Source organism: Brachyhypopomus gauderio, chromosome 2, assembly GCF_052324685.1.
Source record: "Brachyhypopomus gauderio isolate BG-103 chromosome 2, BGAUD_0.2, whole genome shotgun sequence".
NCBI classification, from domain to species: domain Eukaryota; kingdom Metazoa; phylum Chordata; class Actinopteri; order Gymnotiformes; family Hypopomidae; genus Brachyhypopomus; species Brachyhypopomus gauderio.
The window spans coordinates 43204730-43228072 of NC_135212.1; the positions used below are offsets into that span (position 1 = coordinate 43204730).

General features: G+C 45.3%; 2 protein-coding genes across 5 annotated transcripts in view; one reads left to right on the plus strand and one right to left on the minus strand.

Moving 5' to 3' along the window:
* Window positions 1-1726: 1726 nt before the first annotated feature.
* LOC143508914 (uncharacterized) lies at window positions 1727-3517 on the minus strand. The gene is made up of 3 exons (XM_076997505.1): window positions 3211-3517; window positions 2884-3135; window positions 1727-2688 (listed from the first exon to the last, which is right to left on the minus strand). The coding sequence occupies exons 1-3, from the start codon at window positions 3352-3354 to the stop codon at window positions 2524-2526; spliced, it is 561 nt and encodes a 186-aa protein (XP_076853620.1). The 5' UTR covers window positions 3355-3517; the 3' UTR covers window positions 1727-2523.
* Window positions 3518-20177: 16660 nt separating this feature from the next.
* Window positions 20178-23343, plus strand: part of LOC143508313 (trinucleotide repeat-containing gene 6A protein-like) — a 32943-nt gene continuing 29777 nt past the window's right edge. For 3 of the 4 annotated variants that reach the window (XR_013129317.1, XM_076996742.1, XM_076996746.1), the window contains exons 1-2: window positions 20178-20372; window positions 22189-22237. The gene's annotated coding sequence lies outside the window, so the exon portion shown is untranslated. Of the gene's footprint in view, window positions 20373-20897; window positions 21036-22188; window positions 22238-23343 lie in introns of those variants that run through there. The other variant, XM_076996743.1, reaches the window with a different exon arrangement.

The following is a 23343-nucleotide window of genomic DNA, read 5'->3' on the forward strand; positions in this document are numbered from 1 at the left end:
ATAGATCAGAGGTTTCTAGAGATCTTCCACTCTTATTAGCAAGTGTTTCTGTCGCCATCTTCCCTGTTCTAAATGCGAGGTTTATTCTGCTCCTTCCCAGAGAGATGGGTGCTGGCCTATGCTATGGTAAACTGTGATGGGCTCTGTTATGGGGTCTGTGCTATGTAATGTTACAGTTGTGTTCTTTGTTAGTCTGGGTTGTTATGCTATGCTAGGCTGTGTTATTATGCTATGCTAGGCTGTGCTGTAATGTGATGTTATAATGAGATGTTTTTTTACTGTTGCCATGCAACACTAAAACGAACTGGTTTTTTTTTTTTACAGTGGGTTGTGCTGGGCTGTGTTTTATTGGAATATACTGGATTTTGCTGAGATGTGTTACAATGGCTTGTGCTGTGGATTGTGTTAGCAAGAGCTATCCGGTACTGTGCCACAGTGGGTTTAGCCCTGCTGTGCTGTGTTATGATGGGTTGTGCTGTGCTGTGTTACAAAGAGCCACTGTACAGAACTTTAATCAGGAAGAGTGCTCAAAACAAAACCCAAATAATTATCATCATGTGTCACAGCATGGGTCTGTACAACCACCGCGTACAGACGACAATCTCCACCACACCAAGGCCAAACAGCAGCATAGCACATGAGCAGCTTGGAGCCAAGCCAACAGGGAGGCTCTCTCCCAAAAACAGAGGCCGAACATGGGGGGCTGAGCCCGTCTGATCACTGATTCTGGCTGGAGTTTGGAATAGGCAGTTGTGAAACCACAAGTGTGACAATGTAAACACACATTGTCGTTTGGCTTAATGAGATCTACTTTGTATACAATTTTACATTTTCCATTTTATACACCTTGGAAATCCTCTCTTGGGTTCCTATGGTGTCAGTTCTATAAAGTAGATGAGCTAGTCCTGGCTCTGGCCCAGAGAGGGAGGCAGTATAAGGCGGTGCTTGCTGTGTAATCTCAGCCTGACTTCTCTTCTCACATTCAATGAAGCTCACTGTGTCTGTGCTCATATCAAGGGCCCCATCTAACGACTTGCATAATTAGCCACAGAAGAGGCGTGTTCATTGTGTGGGCTGCTTGGGCAGGGGCGTGTTGTGTTTCCTACTGTGAGCTTGGATTAGTGGCTGCTACACACTGACCAGTTTAGCTCCCTTTAACTCAGTCTTTTAAAACAGTGTAGTAGCCACAGATCCTTAGAGAAGGTACATAACCCCCCCCCCCCCCCACACACACACACACACACACACACACACACAACCATGCATACACAAACACATTACATTTACATTTACATTTACGGCATTTAGCAATCGCTCTTATCCAGAGCGACTTACAAAAGTGCTAAGTGCAGGGCTCTCAAGTCTCACGCATTGAGCGTGTGACACACGCATTTGACCGTCTTCACACGCTCACACGCCACACTTCCGATTTCACACGGCGAGAAAAAAAATCTAGTTTATTTACCTCCGATCCATATCGATCGCGATATACAAACCCCCACCCCGCTCAACAACTTACGTTCGCCACCCCCCCCCACCCGCTCAACAACTCACGTTCGCCACCCCCCCCCCTCCCCCGCTCAACAATTAATGTTCGCCACCCCCCCCCCCCCCCCCAACTCTCACACTCTGACATGAATCCAAAACTTGAGAGCCCTGGCTAAGTGTTTAGTCAGATTATGCATCTCTATCTAGTATAAACAGGTTTAAGTCCAAACTCCTCAAGCTCAAGCACTGCCATAAACAGTTGCCAGTGCTGATACCTAGAAAGAAGACAACAAAATATAAGATTAGACACAGAGCAATACCTAGCAAGACTGAAATACCTACAAGACTACATTAGCAAGTGTTCCCAGAGATAAAGTGCAATTACGATTTATACCAATGCTTCAGTAGATTAGTGCTTATAAGTGCTTTACAAAGAGATGGGTCTTCAGTCTGCATTTGAAAACCGTGAGAGAGTTCGCTGTTCGGATAGCGGGTGGAAGTTCGTTCCACCATCTGGGAGCCAGGACAGAGAAGCATCTTGTCGCGTGTCTTCCATGAATCTTGAGGGATGGCGGGTCAAGCCGAGCCGTACTTGAAGCGCGAAGGGCTTGAGGTGCGGATCGACTCTTGACCATTGCCATAAGGTATGAAGGAGCTGGTCCATTTTTGGCTTTGTAGGCAAGCATCAGAATTTTAAACTGTATGCGAGCAGCCACGGGAAGCCAGTGAAGGGAGCGCAGCAGTGGAGTGACATGAGTGAACTTGGGTAGATTGAAGACAAGCCTTGCTGCTGCATTCTGGATCAGTTGCAAGGGCCTGATGGCCTGCAGAGGAAGACCAGCCAGGAGAGAGTTGCAGTAGTCGAGCCTTGAAATGACAAGAGACTGGACAAGCACCTGGGAGGCCTCCTGAGAGAGGAAGGGTCGGATACGTCGGATGTTGTAGAGAAAGTATCTGCATGACCGAGTCAGGTTCGTAATATGGGCAGAAAATGACAACTGGTCATCCAGAGTCACCCCAAGGTTTCTTGCATCTTTAGACGGAACAATCAGAGTTCTCGAATGAGATGGCAAGATCCTGCTGAGGACCTGTAGCTCCAGGGATGAACAGCAGCTCAGTCTTGCTGGGATTGAGCTTTAGATGATGAGCTGCCATCCATGAAGAGATGTCACTCAGACATGCCGAGATACGGCTGCAAACCTGAGTATCAGATGGTGGGAAGGAAAGCATTAGTTGAGTGTCATCAGCATAGCAGTGGTACGAGAAACCATGAGAGGTAATTACATCACCAAGAGAACGGGTGTAGAGTGAAAAGAGGAGAGGACCTAGCACTGAGCCTTGAGGGACACCAGTAAGGAGCCTGCAAGGAGCAGATGTAGACCCTCTCCATGTTACCTGGTAAGAACGTCTCTCTAGATAGGACTCAAACCACTTCCATGCAGAGCCCGCAATTCCCAGGTCAGCGAGGACAGATAAGAGGATCTTGTGGTTCACTGTGTCGAAAGCTGCAGAGAGGTCCAGAAGGATCAGAACCGATGACAATTTGGATGCTCTTGCAGTCTGGAGCTTCTCAGTCATCGCTATGAGGGCCATTTCTGTTGAGTGTGCTGGTTTGAAGCCCGACTGGTTGGGGTCCTGGAGCAGGTTCTGAGTGAGAAAGAGAGACAGTTGTTTGTATACAGCACGCTCAAGAATTTTTGATAGGTAAGAAAGGAGTGATACCGGTCGGTAGTTGCAGACATCTGAGCTGTCCAGGGTGGGCTTCTTCAGAATTGGGACCACTCTGGCAGTCTTGAATGCAGCTGGGACCTGGCCTGATGACAAGGAGCTGTTCATGATGAACGTGATGTAGGGTAACAGATCCATGGAGACTGTCTGGAAGAGTGTGGATGGAATGGGATCCAGTGGGCAGGTTGTTGGGTTGCTGGATTTAAGTAGCTGTAGGACCTCATCTGTGGAAAGAGGAGAAAAACATGTTAAGGAATTAATGGCAAGAGGATGAGTATTGGTGAAGGAAGTAGAGAAAGAGGAAAATGACTGACGGATTTTGTTAACCCTCTCCTCAAAGAAGGTGACAAAATCCTCCGGGGTAAGTGAAGAGGGTGGTGGGGGAGAGGGGGGTTTGAGAAGAGAGGAAAAGATCCTAAAGAGCCTGTGTGGATCCGACGCTGATTCTTCCAGTTTTCTAACACATACAAAATCACACACAAATCTTCACACACACAAACACCAACATGTGCACACACACTCACAAAAACACGTACAAATACCCACATGTGTACACACACACATGCACATGCATACAGACACAACAGCATCTGTGACACAATATGCATACAGACACAATTTGCATGAGTGGCAGGACTGAGTGAGCATTGTGTATTGATGTCCATTTGCAGGTATCGATCTGTCTCTGTGTGAAGCCCCTGGGCCCTCGGGCGAAGCAGGCATACTGATGTTGGAGAGAAATCAGGAGAAGCTGCTGAATCACGGGTTCAGGGTAGCTGAGGTTGGCACCTGCCAATCAGGAGCCGAGGATCTGCCATCAGAGTCTGAGGTGATCCCCTATTGGCCGGAGCTGTTAGCCAATAATTAAAATACTCAGTTTTACTAAAAGAAGACTTTATTAGAAGACTACATTAGAAGACTTAATAAACAAGTTAATATCTAGTTTAGCAAATTGAATGAATGACTAATATGAATGTCTAATAGCATATTATGTCTAATATGCTAAATAGTTACAGAATCCCACACAGGTCTGTCTTATAGATTGTTACGGGAAAGACCATCAGTTATTCACCTTATATTTCTGATATTACAATGTGATCATACATAATGTGTTGCCATGGCTATATTAGCATTCTGTACTGAAGTTACAGCATCTGAATACATATATGGTTGTGTATGTATGTTTATGGGACAGTATGTTTATTTTTACATACCAGGACTGCATATATGTGGTCTGGGTAACAGGACTGTACATGTTTGGAGGCCCATGGTGCAGGAGTGCACATATTTGAAACCTGTGTGTGTTCTGAGGTCTTAGTAGCACCACAAACCCTCAAACATAAATTGGGTTTCATTGTGTGCGTTTGAGTGCATCTGTGTGTCTAGAATGAATGTGTTGTGCTCATCTATCATATACTGGGATGTTCAATCACTCATACCCCAGGTCTCAGCACGCGCGCACACACACACACACACACACACACACACACACACACACACACACACACACACACACACACACACACAGAGGGGAGAACGGTGAGGAAGTGGGTCATTAACAGAATGATCTGGTTGTGTCCATAAACAAAGCGTGGTCATTACTCTGAAGCAGGGGCGTTCATAATGAGCCTGTGCCTGCCCAACCAGACAGGAGGCAGAGAAGAATGCTTCAGGGCATCTGTTATGGCCCCCATGGGCTTTGCGGGGCGAACAGGCAGGTTGCTATGGTAATTATGTAACAATATGTTTTCATTCATTCATAATTAACTCTAATGTGGGCCTTCTGTAATTGATGTGATGGTTGAGAACAGAGTGTGTGAGCTGAGAGAATGCCTTGTAGCCTTGTTAATAAGCTCTGACACTACACACGTCACTGTACATAGGCAGGCATGTGTATTTACTCCACAGTCAGCAGTGGAGACCTCCGAGGAGCCATGATGGCCGTGAGGGTGTTAATGTAGTCAGATGTTAGCGTAGTGAGACATTGGTGTTTTCATGTTCCACATATATTCTTGATGAGAGTCTGACCTGCAAGAGGGAGGGGCTGACTGGCTGGAGGGAAGGGTTGACCTGCAAGAGGGAGGGGCTGGCCTGCAAGAGGGAGGGGCTGGACTGCAAGAGGGAGGGGATCTGGCCTGCAGGAAGGAGGGGCTGGCACAGGTCTACCACTGCTTACAAGAGCACACAGAGAAATCAGCCCAGAATGGGGCCATTTCTACCCTGGAACACACACACACATTCACACACATATTCACATACAAGCAAATGCACAAACACACACACACACACACACACAAATATGCACACATGATATCTGTCAGGTTGTCAGGTATGCATTTGGTAGTTGGGTATTTGTCAGGTGAGTATTAAATTGGCCCATAGAGGCTATGAGTAGAGAGGTAGTAGGTGAAGTGTGTGTGTATGATATGAGTAGAGAGGAAGTAGGTGAAGTATGTGTGTGTATGATATGAGTAGAGAGGCAGTAGGTGAAGTATGTGTGGGTATGATATGAGTAGAGAGGAAGTAGGTGAAGTGTGTGTGTATGATATGAGTAGAGAGGCAGTAGGTGAAGTATGTGTGTGTATGATATGAGTAGAGAGGAAGTAGGTGAAGCGTGTGTGTATGATATGAGTAGAGAGGCAGTAGGTGAAGAGTGTGTGTGTATGATATGAGTAGAGAGGCAGTAGGTGAAGTGTGTGTGTATGGTATGAGTAGAGAGGCAGTAGGTGAAGTATGTGTGTGTATGATATGAGTAGAGAGGCAGTAGGTGAAGTATGTGTGTGTATGATATGAGTAGAGAGGAAGTAGGTGAAGTGTGTGTGTATGATATGAGTAGAGAGGCAGTAGGTGAAGTATGTGTGTGTATGATATGAGTAGAGAGGCAGTAGGTGAAGTGTGTGTATGATATGAGTAGAGAGGCAGTAGGTGAAGTATGTGTGTGTATGATATGAGTAGAGAGGAAGTAGGTGAAGCGTGTGTGTATGATATGAGTAGAGAGGAAGTAGGTGAAGTGTGTGTGTATGGTATGAGTAGAGAGGCAGTAGGTGAAGTGTGTGTGTATGATATGAGTAGAGAGGCAGTAAGTGAAGTGTGTGTGTATGGTATGAGTAGAGAGGCAGTAGGTGAAGTGTGTGTGTATGATATGAGTAGAGAGGCAGTAAGTGAAGTGTGTGTGTATGGTATGAGTAGAGAGGCAGTAAGTGAAGTGTGTGTATGGTATGAGTAGAGAGGCACTAGGTGAAGTGTGTGTGTGTTTGGTATGAGTATAGAGGCAGTAGGTGAAGCATGTGTGTATGATGTGAGTAGACAGGTAGTAGGTGAAGTGTGTGTGAATGATATGAGTAGAGAGGAAGTAGGTGAAGCGTGTGTGTATGATATGAGTACAGAGGCAATAGGTGAAGTATGTGTGTGTATGGTATGAGTAGAGAGGCAGTAGGTGAAGTATGTGTGTATGGTATGAGTAGAGAGGAAGTAGGTGAAGTGTGTGTGTATGATATGAGTACAGAGGCAGTAGGTGAAGTGTGTGTGTGTATGATATGAGTAGAGAGGCAGTAGGTGAAGTGTGTGTGTATGATATGAGTAGAGAGGCAGTAGGTGAAGTATGTGTGTGTATGATATGAGTAGAGAGGAAGTAGGTGAAGCGTGTGTGTATGATATGAGTAGAGAGGCAGTAGGTGAAGATTGTGTGTGTATGATATGAGTAGAGAGGCAGTAAGTGAAGTGTGTGTATGGTATGAGTAGAGAGGCAGTAGGTGAAGTGTGTGTGTATGATATGAGTAGAGAGGGAGTAAGTGAAGTGTGTGTGTATGGTATGAGTAGAGAGGCAGTAAGTGAAGTGTGTGTGTATGGTATGAGTAGAGAGGCACTAGGTGAAGTGTGTGTGTGTTTGGTATGAGTATAGAGGCAGTAGGTGAAGCATGTGTGTATGATGTGAGTAGACAGGTAGTAGGTGAAGTGTGTGTGAATGATATGAGTAGAGAGGAAGTAGGTGAAGCGTGTGTGTATGATATGAGTACAGAGGCAGTAGGTGAAGTATGTGTGTGTATGGTATGAGTAGAGAGGCAGTAGGTGAAGTATGTGTGTGTATGGTATGAGTAGAGAGGAAGTAGGTGAAGCGTGTGTGTATGATATGAGTACAGAGGCAGTAGGTGAAGTATGTGTGTGTATGGTATGAGTAGAGAGGCAGTAGGTGAAGTATGTGTGTATGGTATGAGTAGAGAGGAAGTAGGTGAAGTGTGTGTGTATGATATGAGTAGAGAGGCAGTAGGTGAAGTATGTGTGTGTATGATATGAGTAGAGAGGCAGTAGGTGAAGTGTGTGTGTATGATATGAGTAGAGAGGCAGTAGGTGAAGTATGTGTGTGTATGATATGAGTAGAGAGGAAGTAGGTGAAGCGTGTGTGTATGATATGAGTAGAGAGGCAGTAGGTGAAGAGTGTGTGTGTATGATATGAGTAGAGAGGCAGTAAGTGAAGTGTGTGTGTATGGTATGAGTAGAGAGGCAGTAGGTGAAGTGTGTGTGTATGATATGAGTAGAGAGGGAGTAAGTGAAGTGTGTGTGTATGGTATGAGTAGAGAGGCAGTAAGTGAAGTGTGTGTGTATGGTATGAGTAGAGAGGCACTAGGTGAAGTGTGTGTGTGTTTGGTATGAGTATAGAGGCAGTAGGTGAAGCATGTGTGTATGATGTGAGTAGACAGGTAGTAGGTGAAGTGTGTGTGAATGATATGAGTAGAGAGGAAGTAGGTGAAGCGTGTGTGTATGATATGAGTACAGAGGCAGTAGGTGAAGTATGTGTGTGTATGGTATGAGTAGAGAGGCAGTAGGTGAAGTATGTGTGTGTATGGTATGAGTAGAGAGGAAGTAGGTGAAGCGTGTGTGTATGATATGAGTACAGAGGCAGTAGGTGAAGTATGTGTGTGTATGGTATGAGTAGAGAGGCAGTAGGTGAAGTATGTGTGTATGGTATGAGTAGAGAGGAAGTAGGTGAAGTGTGTGTGTATGATATGAGTAGAGAGGCAGTAGGTGAAGTATGTGTGTGTATGATATGAGTAGAGAGGAAGTAGGTGAAGCGTGTGTGTATGATATGAGTAGAGAGGCAGTAGGTGAAGAGTGTGTGTGTATGATATGAGTAGAGAGGCAGTAAGTGAAGTGTGTGTGTATGGTATGAGTAGAGAGGCAGTAGGTGAAGTGTGTGTATGATATGAGTAGAGAGGGAGTAAGTGAAGTGTGTGTGTATGGTATGAGTAGAGAGGCAGTAAGTGAAGTGTGTGTGTATGGTATGAGTAGAGAGGCACTAGGTGAAGTGTGTGTGTGTTTGGTATGAGTATAGAGGCAGTAGGTGAAGCATGTGTGTATGATGTGAGTAGACAGGTAGTAGGTGAAGTGTGTGTGAATGATATGAGTAGAGAGGAAGTAGGTGAAGCGTGTGTGTATGATATGAGTACAGAGGCAGTAGGTGAAGTATGTGTGTGTATGGTATGAGTAGAGAGGCAGTAGATGAAGTATGTGTGTGTATGGTATGAGTAGAGAGGCAGTAGGTGAAGTGTGTGTATGATATGAGTAGAGAGGCAGTAGGTGAAGTGTGTGTGTATGATATGAGTAGAGAGGCAGTAGGTGAAGTGTGTGTATGATATGAGTAGAGAGGCAGTAGGTGAAGTATGTGTGTGTATGGTATGAGTAGAGAGGCAGTAGGTGAAGTATGTGTGTGTATGGTATGAGTAGAGAGGCAGTAGGTGAAGTGTGTGTATGGTATGAGTAGAGAGGTAGTAGGTGAAGTGTGTGTGTATGATATGAGTAGAGAGGTAGTAGGTGAAGTATGTGTGTGTATGATATGAGTAGAGAGGTAGTAGGTGAAGTGTGTGTGTATGATATGAGTAGAGAGGCAGTAGGTGAAGTATGTGTGTGTATGGTATGAATACAGAGGCAGTAGGTGAAGCGTGTGTTTATGATATGAGTAGACAGGTAGTAGGTGAAGTGGGCATGTATGGTATGAGTAGGTTTGAGGGCAGTTAGCCATTTCAGCACTGTGCGCAGTCTTGTCAGGCGATTGAGGTTTTCAAACTGTGTGGAACCTCTTAATTCCCCAGCGAGAGTGTACCTTCTGTCAGGCATCATATAAACAGTCCAACTCCTCTGAATTCTGTTATGGGTGCTATTGTGGTGCAAAATGCACTTTAAAACAGATAAGAAAAAACACTTTTGAAAAATCTGTTGTCTAGCATGGAGTCACATGTGAGACATTAAATGGTCATTGTCAAATTCAGAGCCTCTGCCCGATGGCTTACGGACTTCACGTAGGCTGTGCTTGTGGAAGAATGTGGACCTTGGAGCTGTTATGGGATGGTGTCTGTGGGCAAGAAGGGCGTGAGTGTAACATCACTCCTCATGAATAAGTGAATAATGTTGCTCCCTGGCCTTCTCACAGATGCTGCCATGGAAACATGCCCGCTGCTCCTGGCGCAGACGAACAGCCAGACTCGGGGCAATCTAACGCTACTTTTTCCACGATGGGCTCAAGGCTCATTGCAGAGGGAACGACGTAGATGGACGGTGTTTTCCATTGGCCTAGATGTTGCCAAGACAACGGCCCAGCAGTAGCTAGGCTATTGCCGCCAAGCCGTGTGCCATGATGTCATGGTGTCTCAGGACATACAGAGAAGAAGCGATGTGTGAACAGGACCATAGTAGTCCTGAAACCTTTACAGCCCACTTTCCCAAAACGAAACTTCAATTAGCCCCTTGTAGCAAAACCAACTCAAAATCAACTTCAAGCGTCGTGCCTCTATGGTGTATATTTTTTTCTTTGTTGAAAGTTTTGTTTTGCATGAAACTAAATGAATACATGGAAAAGACGTGGGCGGACCTGAGAGGATGTGGTGGTGCTGTGAGTCCAGGCCCAGCTGCACAGATCAGGCCTCCTGCACACCAGCGTACCTCGTCACTGCAGGTGGAGGAGCTCATATTACCTCAGACCTTCTGATTGCTCCGCTGCAGGAGGCACCAGAAGGGTGGAGCTTGTGAAAGGCCCCCATCACCTGTTCCCTCCAATACTGCATAAGGATGAGGTAAGACTGGGAGTAGCTTGGGAAAAGAATGTAATTAAGGTTTTAACGAGGCATTTGTTTCTGTAGTACCACCAATGTATATGTGTGTGTGTGTGTGTGTGTGTGTGTGTGTGTGTGTGTGTGTGTGTGTTCTCTATGGTGCCCACTGATTAGTCCTAATGATTCTGCCATTTCGGCTCCAGGCCTCCAGTTTCTAGGAGACATTATAGGTCTACTCAGAGTGCTCAGTGGGTAAATCACTTCCAGTGTGGTAGGACGTAATCTTGTTATTTTAGTGCAGGGTAAGAATGTCATTTGACAGTGAAACTGCCTGTTTCTCTGTGCATATGACTCTCTGTGAATAAACTCTTGAATCTTGTTGTTTTTCTTTCTGGTGAGATGCTGATGCAGGGACATATTGTAGTTGTAATTGTATTGTAGAGTGAGTGGTTACCACTTTTTTCTGGGTTGAGTGTTTTTTGCTGATATGTGGGGTGAGTGTGTCATTGCTGATATGTGGGGAGAGTGTGTTATTCCTGATACCCGGGATGAGTGTGTTGTTGCCGATATGGGGTGATGTGTGGGGTGAGATGTGGGGTGAGTGTGTTATTCCTGATATGTGGGGTGAGATGTGGGGTGAGTGTGTTATTCCTAATATGTGGGGTGAGATGTGGTGTGAGTGTGTTATTCCTGATATGTGGGGTGAGATGTGGGGTGAGTGTGTTATTCCTGATATGTGGGGTGAGATGTGGGGTGAGTGTGTTATTCCTAATATGTGGGGTGAGATGTGGTGTGAGTGTGTTATTCCTAATATGTGGGGTGAGATGTGGTGTGAGTGTGTTATTCCTGATATGTGGGGTGATGTGTGGGGTGAGTGTGTTATTCCTGATATGTGGGGTGAGATGTGGTGTGAGTGTGTTATTCCTGATATGTGGGGTGAGATGTGGGGTGAGTGTGTTATTCCTGATATGTGGGGTGATGTGTGGGGTGAGTGTGTTATTCCTGATATGTGGGGTGAGATGTGGTGTGAGTGTGTTATTCCTGATATGTGGGGTGAGATGTGGGGTGAGTGTGTTATTCCTGATATGTGGGGTGAGATGTGGTGTGAGTGTGTTATTCCTAATATGTGGGGTGAGATGTGGGGTGAGTGTGTTATTCCTGATATGTGGGGTGAGATGTGGTGTGAGTGTGTTATTCCTGATATGTGGGGTGAGATGTGGGGTGAGTGTGTTATTCCTGATATGTGGGGTGAGATGTGGTGTGAGTGTGTTATTCCTGATATGTGGGGTGAGATGTGGGGTGAGTGTGTTATTCCTGATATGTGGGGTGAGATGTGGTGTGAGTGTGTTATTCCTGATATGTGGGGTGAGCTGTGGGGTGAGTGTGTTATTCCTGATATGTGGGGTGAGATGTGGGGTGAGTGTGTTATTCCTGATATGTGGGGTGATGTGTGGGGTGAGATGTGGGGTGAGTGTGTTATTCCTGATATGTGGGGTGAGATGTGGTGTGAGTGTGTTATTCCTGATATGTGGGGGGAGATGTGGGGTGAGTGTGTTATTCCTGATATGTGGGGTGAGATGTGGGGTGAGTGTGTTATTCCTGATATGTGGGGTGAGATGTGGGGTGAGTGTGTTATTCCTGATATGTGGGGTGATGTGTGGGGTGAGATGTGGGGTGAGTGTGTTATTCCTGATATGTGGGGTGAGATGTGGTGTGAGTGTGTTATTCCTGATATGTGGGGTGAGATGTGGTGTGAGTGTGTTATTCCTGATATGTGGGGTGAGATGTGGGGTGAGTGTGTTATTCCTGATATGTGGGGTGAGATGTGGGGTGAGTGTGTTATTCCTGATATGTGGGGTGATGTGTGGGGTGAGATGTGGGGTGAGTGTGTTATTCCTGATATGTGGGGTGAGTGTGTTATTCCTGATATGTGGGGTGAGATGTGGGGTGAGTGTGTTATTCCTGATATGTGGGGTGAGATGTGGGGTGAGTGTGTTATTCCTGATATGTGGGGTGAGATGTGGGGTGAGTGTGTTATTCCTGATATGTGGGGTGAGATGTGGGGTGAGTGTGTTATTCCTGATATGTGGGGTGAGATGTGGTGTGAGTGTGTTATTCCTGATATGTGGGGTGATGTGTGGGGTGAGTGTGTTATTCCTGATATGTGGGGTGAGATGTGGGGTAAGTGTGTTATTCCTGATATGTGGGGTGAGATGTGGGGTGAGTGTGTTATTCCTGATATGTGGGGTGAGTGTGTTATTCCTGATATGTGGGGTGAGATGTGGGGTGAGTGTGTTATTCCTGATATGTGGGGTGAGATGTGGGGTGAGTGTGTTATTCCTGATATGTGGGGTGAGATGTGGGGTGAGTGTGTTATTCCTGATATGTGGGGTGATGTGTGGGGTGAGTGTGTTATTCCTGATATGTGGGGTGAGATGTGGGGTAAGTGTGTTATTCCTGATATGTGGGGTGAGATGTGGGGTGAGTGTGTTATTCCTGATATGTGGGGTGAGATGTGGTGTGAGTGTGTTATTCCTGATATGTGGGGTGATGTGTGGGGTGAGTGTGTTATTCCTGATATGTGGGGTGAGATGTGGGGTAAGTGTGTTATTCCTGATATGTGGGGTGAGATGTGGGGTGAGTGTGTTATTCCTGATATGTGGGGTGATGTGTGGGGTGAGTGTGTTATTCCTGATATGTGGGGTGAGATGTGGGGTGATATGTGGGGTGAGATGTGGGGTGATATGTGGGGTGATATGTGGGGTGAGATGTGGGGTGATATGTGGGGTGAGATGTGGTGTGAGTGTGTTATTCCTGATATGTGGGGTGAGATGTGGGGTGAGTGTGTTATTCCTGATATGTGGGGTGATGTGTGGGGTGAGTGTGTTATTCCTGATATGTGGGGTGAGATGTGGTGTGAGTGTGTTATTCCTGATATGTGGGGTGAGATGTGGGGTGAGTGTGTTATTCCTGATATGTGGGGTGAGATGTGGTGTGAGTGTGTTATTCCTAATATGTGGGGTGAGATGTGGGGTGAGTGTGTTATTCCTGATATGTGGGGTGAGATGTGGTGTGAGTGTGTTATTCCTGATATGTGGGGTGAGATGTGGGGTGAGTGTGTTATTCCTGATATGTGGGGTGAGATGTGGTGTGAGTGTGTTATTCCTGATATGTGGGGTGAGATGTGGGGTGAGTGTGTTATTCCTGATATGTGGGGTGAGATGTGGTGTGAGTGTGTTATTCCTGATATGTGGGGTGAGCTGTGGGGTGAGTGTGTTATTCCTGATATGTGGGGTGAGATGTGGGGTGAGTGTGTTATTCCTGATATGTGGGGTGATGTGTGGGGTGAGATGTGGGGTGAGTGTGTTATTCCTGATATGTGGGGTGAGATGTGGTGTGAGTGTGTTATTCCTGATATGTGGGGGGAGATGTGGGGTGAGTGTGTTATTCCTGATATGTGGGGTGAGATGTGGGGTGAGTGTGTTATTCCTGATATGTGGGGTGAGATGTGGGGTGAGTGTGTTATTCCTGATATGTGGGGTGATGTGTGGGGTGAGATGTGGGGTGAGTGTGTTATTCCTGATATGTGGGGTGAGATGTGGTGTGAGTGTGTTATTCCTGATATGTGGGGTGAGATGTGGTGTGAGTGTGTTATTCCTGATATGTGGGGTGAGATGTGGGGTGAGTGTGTTATTCCTGATATGTGGGGTGAGATGTGGGGTGAGTGTGTTATTCCTGATATGTGGGGTGATGTGTGGGGTGAGATGTGGGGTGAGTGTGTTATTCCTGATATGTGGGGTGAGTGTGTTATTCCTGATATGTGGGGTGAGATGTGGGGTGAGTGTGTTATTCCTGATATGTGGGGTGAGATGTGGGGTGAGTGTGTTATTCCTGATATGTGGGGTGAGATGTGGGGTGAGTGTGTTATTCCTGATATGTGGGGTGAGATGTGGGGTGAGTGTGTTATTCCTGATATGTGGGGTGAGATGTGGTGTGAGTGTGTTATTCCTGATATGTGGGGTGATGTGTGGGGTGAGTGTGTTATTCCTGATATGTGGGGTGAGATGTGGGGTAAGTGTGTTATTCCTGATATGTGGGGTGAGATGTGGGGTGAGTGTGTTATTCCTGATATGTGGGGTGAGTGTGTTATTCCTGATATGTGGGGTGAGATGTGGGGTGAGTGTGTTATTCCTGATATGTGGGGTGAGATGTGGGGTGAGTGTGTTATTCCTGATATGTGGGGTGAGATGTGGGGTGAGTGTGTTATTCCTGATATGTGGGGTGATGTGTGGGGTGAGTGTGTTATTCCTGATATGTGGGGTGAGATGTGGGGTAAGTGTGTTATTCCTGATATGTGGGGTGAGATGTGGGGTGAGTGTGTTATTCCTGATATGTGGGGTGAGATGTGGTGTGAGTGTGTTATTCCTGATATGTGGGGTGATGTGTGGGGTGAGTGTGTTATTCCTGATATGTGGGGTGAGATGTGGGGTAAGTGTGTTATTCCTGATATGTGGGGTGAGATGTGGGGTGAGTGTGTTATTCCTGATATGTGGGGTGATGTGTGGGGTGAGTGTGTTATTCCTGATATGTGGGGTGAGATGTGGGGTGATATGTGGGGTGAGATGTGGGGTGATATGTGGGGTGAGATGTGGGGTGATATGTGGGGTGAGATGTGGGGTGAGTGTGTTATTCCTGATATGTGGGGTGAGATGTGGTGTGAGTGTGTTATTCCTGATATGTGGGGTGATGTGTGGGGTGAGTGTGTTATTCCTGATATGTGGGGTGAGATGTGGGGTAAGTGTGTTATTCCTGATATGTGGGGTGAGATGTGGGGTGAGTGTGTTATTCCTGATATGTGGGGTGATGTGTGGGGTGAGTGTGTTATTCCTGATATGTGGGGTGATATGTGGGGTGAGATGTGGGGTGAGATGTGGGGTGAGATGTGGGGTGATATGTGGGGTGAGTAGCTTATGCATGAGCAGCAACTTCCAACTGTCTTCTGAAATATGATGCAGGGTCTTCTGTTACCAAGACAACAGGCATCACATTGGCTGAAACAACTGCACTGTTGTTTTGTAGTAATGAAACACTGGCAAATTGCCAATCCAGCATCCGCACACACAGCATCATATTTACCTACACAAACACAGATACTCACACATAAACACATGCAGCACTTCTACACAATATTTTCTAATACAAAATTCAGAAATGGGCTATGTGTGTATTTACATAGAAGTGTGTTGGTGTATGAGTCATGCAGTAATGTTTTGCTATGAGTTGTGTGTGTGAGTGCGTGCGTGCGTGTGTGTGTGTGCACGCATGGGCTTCCTGCACTGTGGGATCAGACTCTGCTCACTGAGCAGAAAAAAACATGGCTGGCTTTTATGTCCTGGTCCTGCTGTTCTGACTTACCCAGTCCGGTCTGAACATCTCATATTTCTGTGGTGCTACTCCTATAATGTTGACTTCCTCCTTCTTAATACTCAATGTGAATATTGATGTTTTTTAAAAAGTAATCACTTCTGAGTTTTTAATCAGTCTCCACGGTCATCACTACAGTGAAAAGACTTGCTGGTTGTTGGTGGAATCCCAGCAATGTTAGTGACAATCCAGCCAATTACCATGTGAATAGAGCCCTGGCCCCACAGCAGGTGAAACTGCGTCTCCTAGCTAGGCCGGGGCTAACAGAGGCCTGCTGTGAGGCTCACACTCTTTTGCCACGGTGAATGCAAAGTGCTGGACTGGCTCTTGTGCAGAATGTAAAGACCTGAACTGATTCCTGCCACTTTCAGCTAGGGTGGGGGTGGCATAGGGGGAACAGAGGGGCTGTCTTACTTAGACACACATGCTCTGGTGTGTTTGAACACTATAAGATCTATGGGAGATGCATCATATTGATACAGATGCATGATCGAGCCTTTGTACATTTCTGATTGGATTCCACAACATCCTGGTCCTGTCCAGCCATATCTAGGTTCAAGTTGTCCACTGAGCTGAGTGGGAAAGGACCAAAAGTGTCTGTCCACACACACACACACACACACACACACACACACACACACACACACACACACACACACATATACACACACACACACACACACACACACACACACACACACACACACACACACACATACACACACACACACATACACACACACACATACACACACACACACACACACACACACACACACACATACACACACATACAGTACATATGTACACATGCTAAATGAAAATACCATACTACAGAAAAAGTTCACGTCGAAATTCACATAATGTGTTAATTCAGCATTAAGGTTTTGCTGTGTGTATGTATATATAACTCAAAGGCAAACCAAAGATGGTGATAGAGGACTTTGGTGGTATCTTTTCAGATGTGTCTCAGGATTTTGAGATCGTTTTCAGTATTTGGTACAGACTGAATATATGATCTGTAACGTCATGTTCATTGAATCTCTTTAGTGTACTGAAATGCAATATATGCCTGAAATCCACATCATCCTGCATAGTGCAGCTTTATTGACCTTTGACCATGACCTTGGTTATGATCGTTGTTTTTTTTTGTTCAGAACAGGGTTTTTTTCTCATGTTGGTAGCTAGGACACAGCCTCTGCCCTGAGGGTCTCCCAGTGGAAGGGGACTAGGTTACAAAAGCACAGCTGTAGGTGGGCTGCTCAAAGTTTACGCTTACCACAGTGAGCAGTGGAATGACTTCACACTTCAGCTTTATGCCGTGTGACCAGGCTGAGGGGCTCCCCCTCCCCCCTCATCCCTCCTGCAGAGAGGGAACAATGCCTGGAGACGAGGAGTCCTCCATACTGCTACTAAACCAATTCAAGTGCACCAATGAGGCAGTTTTGTATTGTGAAACTGTTTAGCGTAAGCTATGAAGGTTACTGATATGAAAGAAACTCTGTTGCATTTAAGAGTCTGGATTTGATCCAAGAAATTCTTTTAGTTTTAGTCCATGTCTTTAAAGGAGACAGTGTCTTTTCGTGTGTGCTTTCATGTGTGTTTCAGGAAGTGCTTTCTCTATGAAATGTCTCCCACTGGATCCCTGAAATTTCTCCCATCTCTCCAAAATGTCTCTTACTGGCTCTTTGAAATGTCTGCCATCTCTCTGAAATGTCTCCTATCTCTCTGAAATGTCTCTCACTGGCTCTCTGAAATGTCTTCCATCTTTCTGAAGCATCTCCCACTTCATTGGCTTTCTGAAATGTCTCCCATCTAAAACATGTCTAGCATAAGGCATGAGAGTGGACACATGACCGTGATCCACATGTCGTGCTGAAGAGGACTGGTATAAATCTGAAAAAGTGAGGTACATCTGTTCTGGCCAGATTTCAGGAGTGAGTTTTATTTTAGATAGAGTCATGGGATGAGCATGTTAGCACATGTTTCTGTTTCTATTGTTTCTGTAGTATAGTGTGCTTTTTCCTTTGCCTGGCATCTAAGTCCTATCAAGCGTTTGTGTCTGAACGTGAACAGAAGGCAATGGGAAGCCGGAACGGTCTGTGACTCAGGAGGGTCTCGGAGATGATGGAGCACAGGTGTGTGTTGCGTTGTGTAAACGACAAAGCCCGTGTCTGGGAGAGGATGATGAAACCCCGATAGATAGATGGAGATGGAGTGTGTGCGAAGGCTGCGCTGGCGGACGGTGACCCGCGCAGACGCTCAGACAGGTAATTGGTGGGATGCGGTGTGTAATTCAGCCTCAACAAATCCATTTCACAGCTGCCATCCAAGCTGAGCGCAGGAGGTGGGGGAGGCCTGCGAGACAGACTGAGATTGAATACGACGACGGGGGTCGTGTGAGAACTGGAAACAGACGAGGATGCAGACGAGAATTGCGCTCGGTAAGAGGGTGAGGAAGCTGAAGGTGTCGCAAAAATAAAGACTAAAAAAGCTCGTGTCGAAGCAAGCGGACGTGAACGTGTGAAGGGTGAAGAGTGGCCCACTCCTCTGCCAGCAATCGTGAATATTCATGTGATGTTTCTGTGCTATTAGTGACATGTAGCTAGAATTCACAGACTGGTTAATGTGCAAAATCCACTGAATTTCCTTTTGCACCAGTTTAAATTCCGTGTAAAATATCCTGATCGTTTAGAGATTCCCCTCACTCTGAGGTGAAGTCTATATAGTGCTATTGATAATGTTATTGATTGTGCATTATTAGGTGTGAGGGAAGTGAGTTTTCAGCTGGTATTTGTCATGCAAAGCCGTTCCCCTCCTCCTGCTCTGGTTGTCAGAGCACAATGGAGCAGTGCGTTTTCCCAGGCCCCGCACTCTCGCTCCGGGCCTGTCGCCCGCGCCAAACTGACCCCTGTCCTGCTCAAACGCTCGCGCTCACTCACACACAGCTGGCCCCAATCCTCTGCCAATCATCAATATTCATGCCTCATGCAAAATTCATTCTCACCTCCACTCTACTGCTCTGGAGCTAGGTCTACTGTTACAGTCTTGTATTGGAATGAACAAGCAGAAGGAGTTGCAGAAACGTCGTTAATACCTTTAATAACTGCAATAATAATTGTAAATGCACACAATGTTAAAACCAGAACTTTGATGTGATTTGAAAATGCCCAAATCAGGTAAAAAAAATTACAGTTGGTCTTACAGTTGGTGATGAAGCTTACAAAGCTTACATGTATGTATACACAAAAGTCATATTTCTTTAAATCCCAGTACTCTGTGCAAGATTTTTTTTACTTTGTCATCATATTGCAAAAATGATTGATAGTACACTGACATTATATACACAACTTCAAGAAGCTGAAAGCATGGGGGATAAATGGTTTGTGCCTGTGTAGACTGCATGTCTAATGAAGCAGAATGGCCATATTCAAAAAGACACCACAGCTGTCTGTGCACGGCTGCTCTCGGCTGTGGCACATTGCTTTGTCTACAAAGTGAAAACGTTGGCAGATTCCTGACCAGAGGTTTGGACGTAGTTGACATTATAACTGGTTTGTTTATGTTTAGGAGGGGAGCTCTTCCCTGCTGGTGCGTGGCACTTTTGCGTGGGCTGGAGAACGGCATTACAGCAGTAAATGTGGCTTAATGATAGAAAGAGACATTTAGAAATAAATGGCATTTCAAGTTAGAAGCTTCACCCCTTTTTTCCTTCCATTATTTTTAGCCCTCTCAACACAATAAGGTTTTTCCCTTAAACATTATAAGCAGCTGGCTTTACCCTTTCTGGGTGTAGATTTTGTGTGTTTATCTGCACGTTTCTTTTTTATCACAGCAGACTCATAGAGTTTTGGCAGCTTTGCTTGAACGAATCTCACAAATTTGCATTTCTTTCTGGAAACAAAGCTGTTTCAATCTGTATCTCAGATAATTTATGTTGCTCTTTTTGTGCTACATTTATTTCTTTTTATATAGCACCTTCTTCATTGCTATTGAACGAATAACAAAAGACCCCATAGGAGCTGGCTCTGAAAACGCCCTGTTCAGCTGCTGGATTATGACACCAGGGCTCAAGTCACTCCAAATAAATGTTAGAAAAACTGATCATTGATTCATTTTTATTTCAGTTTCAGAAGGTAATATTAGGTAAGTTGTCTATTATCTCCATACATTGCCAAAAAATGCGATGCAATTATATATATATATATATATATATATATATATATATATATATATATATATATATATATAGCAATCCACATAAACATATAAACCCTTTTATACAATTATCAAAATTATCAGGATCCCACTCAAATAAGGTAGGTAATAGGTCATTCGCAGGATGAATAGGATGGGCCAAAATACAAAATTATGTACGTTTGTTTATTTTTCGGGGGGTGGCTAAAACGTAACCGGGGTTGTCTGAGGACCCCTCCGTACCGGGTTCTAGTGCATTCCCCTCATTGTGGCGCCCATTTTACAGCGCAATGTTCGCCAGCGGAGGAAGTGGTCTTTGAACGCCGCTCGTCCTCTTCCTGCCCAGTGATAGGGGACGCCTGTAAGCGAGAGAAGAAAATGGCGACCGTGCAGGACAAACGTTTCCCCTCCTAGATTCCGCAGAAGCGTAAAATTCAGATAGCCTTATCATCCGCTTTCATTTCCTCTCTACTGCACTTTAAACTTCAAGAGGTAGGTTTGCGTTGCGGTTTCAAGTTTCGTTTATTGCGTCGTGCAATTTGTTGATATCTTTGTTAATACTGCACCACTGACACCGTGATCGTGGAGCATAGCACTTAGGTCGGGTGTTTGCCGATCTTTATCGCTTGTATGGTAAATAGAAAGCTGTGATGATGTGTTTTTAAGTGTGTATGTATGCACTTTAAAAGAAATAACGTTCAGGTTGCTCAATAAAATCAGTAGCTATTTGTGGAATATTTTGTAACTACCTAGTTTTGAAGTAAGCAACGAATCTGTCGACGCTTTTTTTTAGTTGGCTAGCTAACATGGCTTACCAACCTGCACGCGCAAGATAGAGGCTCGGCGTTTTAGCTCGCGCAACAATCGAACGTTTGATGTCACGCATGTTTAACGTAAACGGCTGGACACGCGAGTCCCCCTCGCGCGTCGAACCAACCCGTCCGTTCGATTACGGGGGATTATGGGTAAAAAATGTTGTCGACGTCCGTTGATAAATATGTGTATTTTCCTCAGACGCTAGCTAGCTAGCAAGAAGGCTAATTCGACCGCTAGCTGGGCTATACTGGTTTAAAGTGGATTGTTAGCATGTTATGCTAGTTTTATATCGAACTAACCTACGACGTAGTGACTTTTGAGCATGTTGTGGATTAAAATGTAAGAACAGTAGATTATGAAAGACTGATTTTGTCTTGTCAACCAGCTAATTGACTCTTGGTAGTACAGCTACCATTAGCTAACTCGTCGACTGATTAAACATTTAAGCTACCGTCATGTTACTCATTAACCTGCGGCAGTGTTTACATTGCGCTACGGCCTCGTTTTAACACAACCCCCCAGCTATACCACACGGCTCGAACGCTGTTAACTGCGTGAAAACGTTTATTCGTCAACGTGTTTCCACAGTCCGTCCGGGTAGCGACCCGGTTAGCTGGCGGGGTGAAAAAATACGAGGTCTGTGGAGGAGGTGCCGACCGCGTAACAGGCTCATCCAAACGGCCGCTAACGCGGTGTAGCTCGGGCTGCTGTAACAGCCTGAATAAACCCGTGACTCCCAAAGCTTTTTAGTATAGAAACGTAAATAATTGTTTTGTGTTTTGAAAAGTCTGTTGAAAACGTGTGGGACGTGAGTGGTGATGTGTTGCTGGTTAGCCAGCTAGCCCTCTGTAGAAGAGCGCAGACGTGCGGTGGGGGAGGTGTGTGTGTGCTCCGTGTCCGAGGTGCTGGTTTCTCCTTGTTGACGTCCTGATTCTCAAACTATCTGGGACATGTTTAACGAATTACACGTTTTATTTGCCCTTACAGTCGACGTCTACGATGGGGTTTATGGTTTTCAGCCGAGTTGTTGTTGTTTTTTTTACAGCTTTATGCATATTTTCTGCTGGTCCGAGTCTAGATGAAGACTGTGAGCAAGCCGAAGCTATTGTAGAGCCGTGTGGGTGGTGGTTTTACAGTCAGTGGTACCACAGGCTGTTGGGATTGTCGCGCTAGTTGTATTGGGCTACGGGAACATGTCCAGCTCCGCACTCACACTGGGTAGCGCTGAATATACTATTAGCACATTTGTGCTAGTTCTACGATGTGTTGTGTTTTCATCGCACACTGATCCGGGTCGCTGAGTTTGTATTTACACAGGAGTACTGCGTGGGCTTAAGGCGAGAATGCGCCCAGAAACGCATAAACTTTGTGGTGGTTCAGACTTAGTCGGCCGCCATAATTAAAACTACCTTTTAAAAATAATTTATTTTAAAAGATGACATGCAACGTTTTGTATTAGTCCTTAATGTTTGTTTGTTTTTTCCCTGTTCAGAGAATTGGATGCTATTGCCACCAAAGACACTGACGGAAAAGCGACACAGGTTAGTCTCAACATAACCCATTGGTGTGTATGAGAGGGAGCGCACTAAACGTTTCACTTTTTTCTCTATTTCTTTGGAGGTTGTTTGTTTTTGTTTTTTTGCTTTTCCCCATTCATGCCTGTGCTTGGTGACACTTCTGAGGCTGTCTGAGGACAAAGTCTGCTGGTCTAAGCACTCGCAGTCCCATTTCAATTAAAGGGCTTCAGAGTGCTGAGTAAGCTTTGCTGTTTTAAAACCTTAAACAAAAGGGGGTTGTATTGTATGGCTCTCTTTATACATTGAATTTAACAGCATTAAAAATCAGACTGCTGTAAATGTCAGATTTTTAAAAAGGCATTTGCTGCTCTTACCTGTTACCCTGTTACTGTGTGTGTTTAATTATACTGTGGTTCCACAGGCTGTTTCTTGCATGCCCTTTAATTGGCCATAATCTCTGTGCGGAACAGTTTCCTAAAAGTGAAAACATTTGCTTCAAGAAGTGCATCATGATACAACGTCTCATCGGAGGTGGCATGTAGTCTTTGTTTTGTTTACCAGAGTACCTGCTGATCTCAAACACCACACACAGCATTGGTTTTTACATCTACATCTACATCATTTGGCAGACGCCCTTATCCAGAGCGACTTACATTTTTTATTTTTTATTTTTTTTACTACAAGTGAGCAATTGAGGGTTAGGGCCTTGCTCAGGGGCACCTCAGTCATGGCCTGCAGGTCTGGGAATCGAACCTGCAACCCTCCGGTCACAAGACCAGTTCCCTAACCGCCAGGCCATGACTGCTGTTTTTACATATTACATATTATACAATCCCTAAAGCATAATTTGCATGTTAACTGGCTGTAGCATTGCTCAGCATCTTAATTTCTTGCTTTAATGTGCCTGATCTAAAGTAGTAGGCCTAAAAATCTCGGTGAGCTTAATCAGGGAAATGCTTTATGATGTATATCTGGTCTTATTTCCTTCTATGCCCTTTGTTAGCTAGTTATCTTTAGTCAGACGTGAAAGCTAATTACAGTCTCTAAGATCACACTTAGGCCCCCCAACCACAGTAGGTGTGCTTCACTTTGAGTCTGTCCTTCCACTGGCTTCATGTGGTGTTTAACTT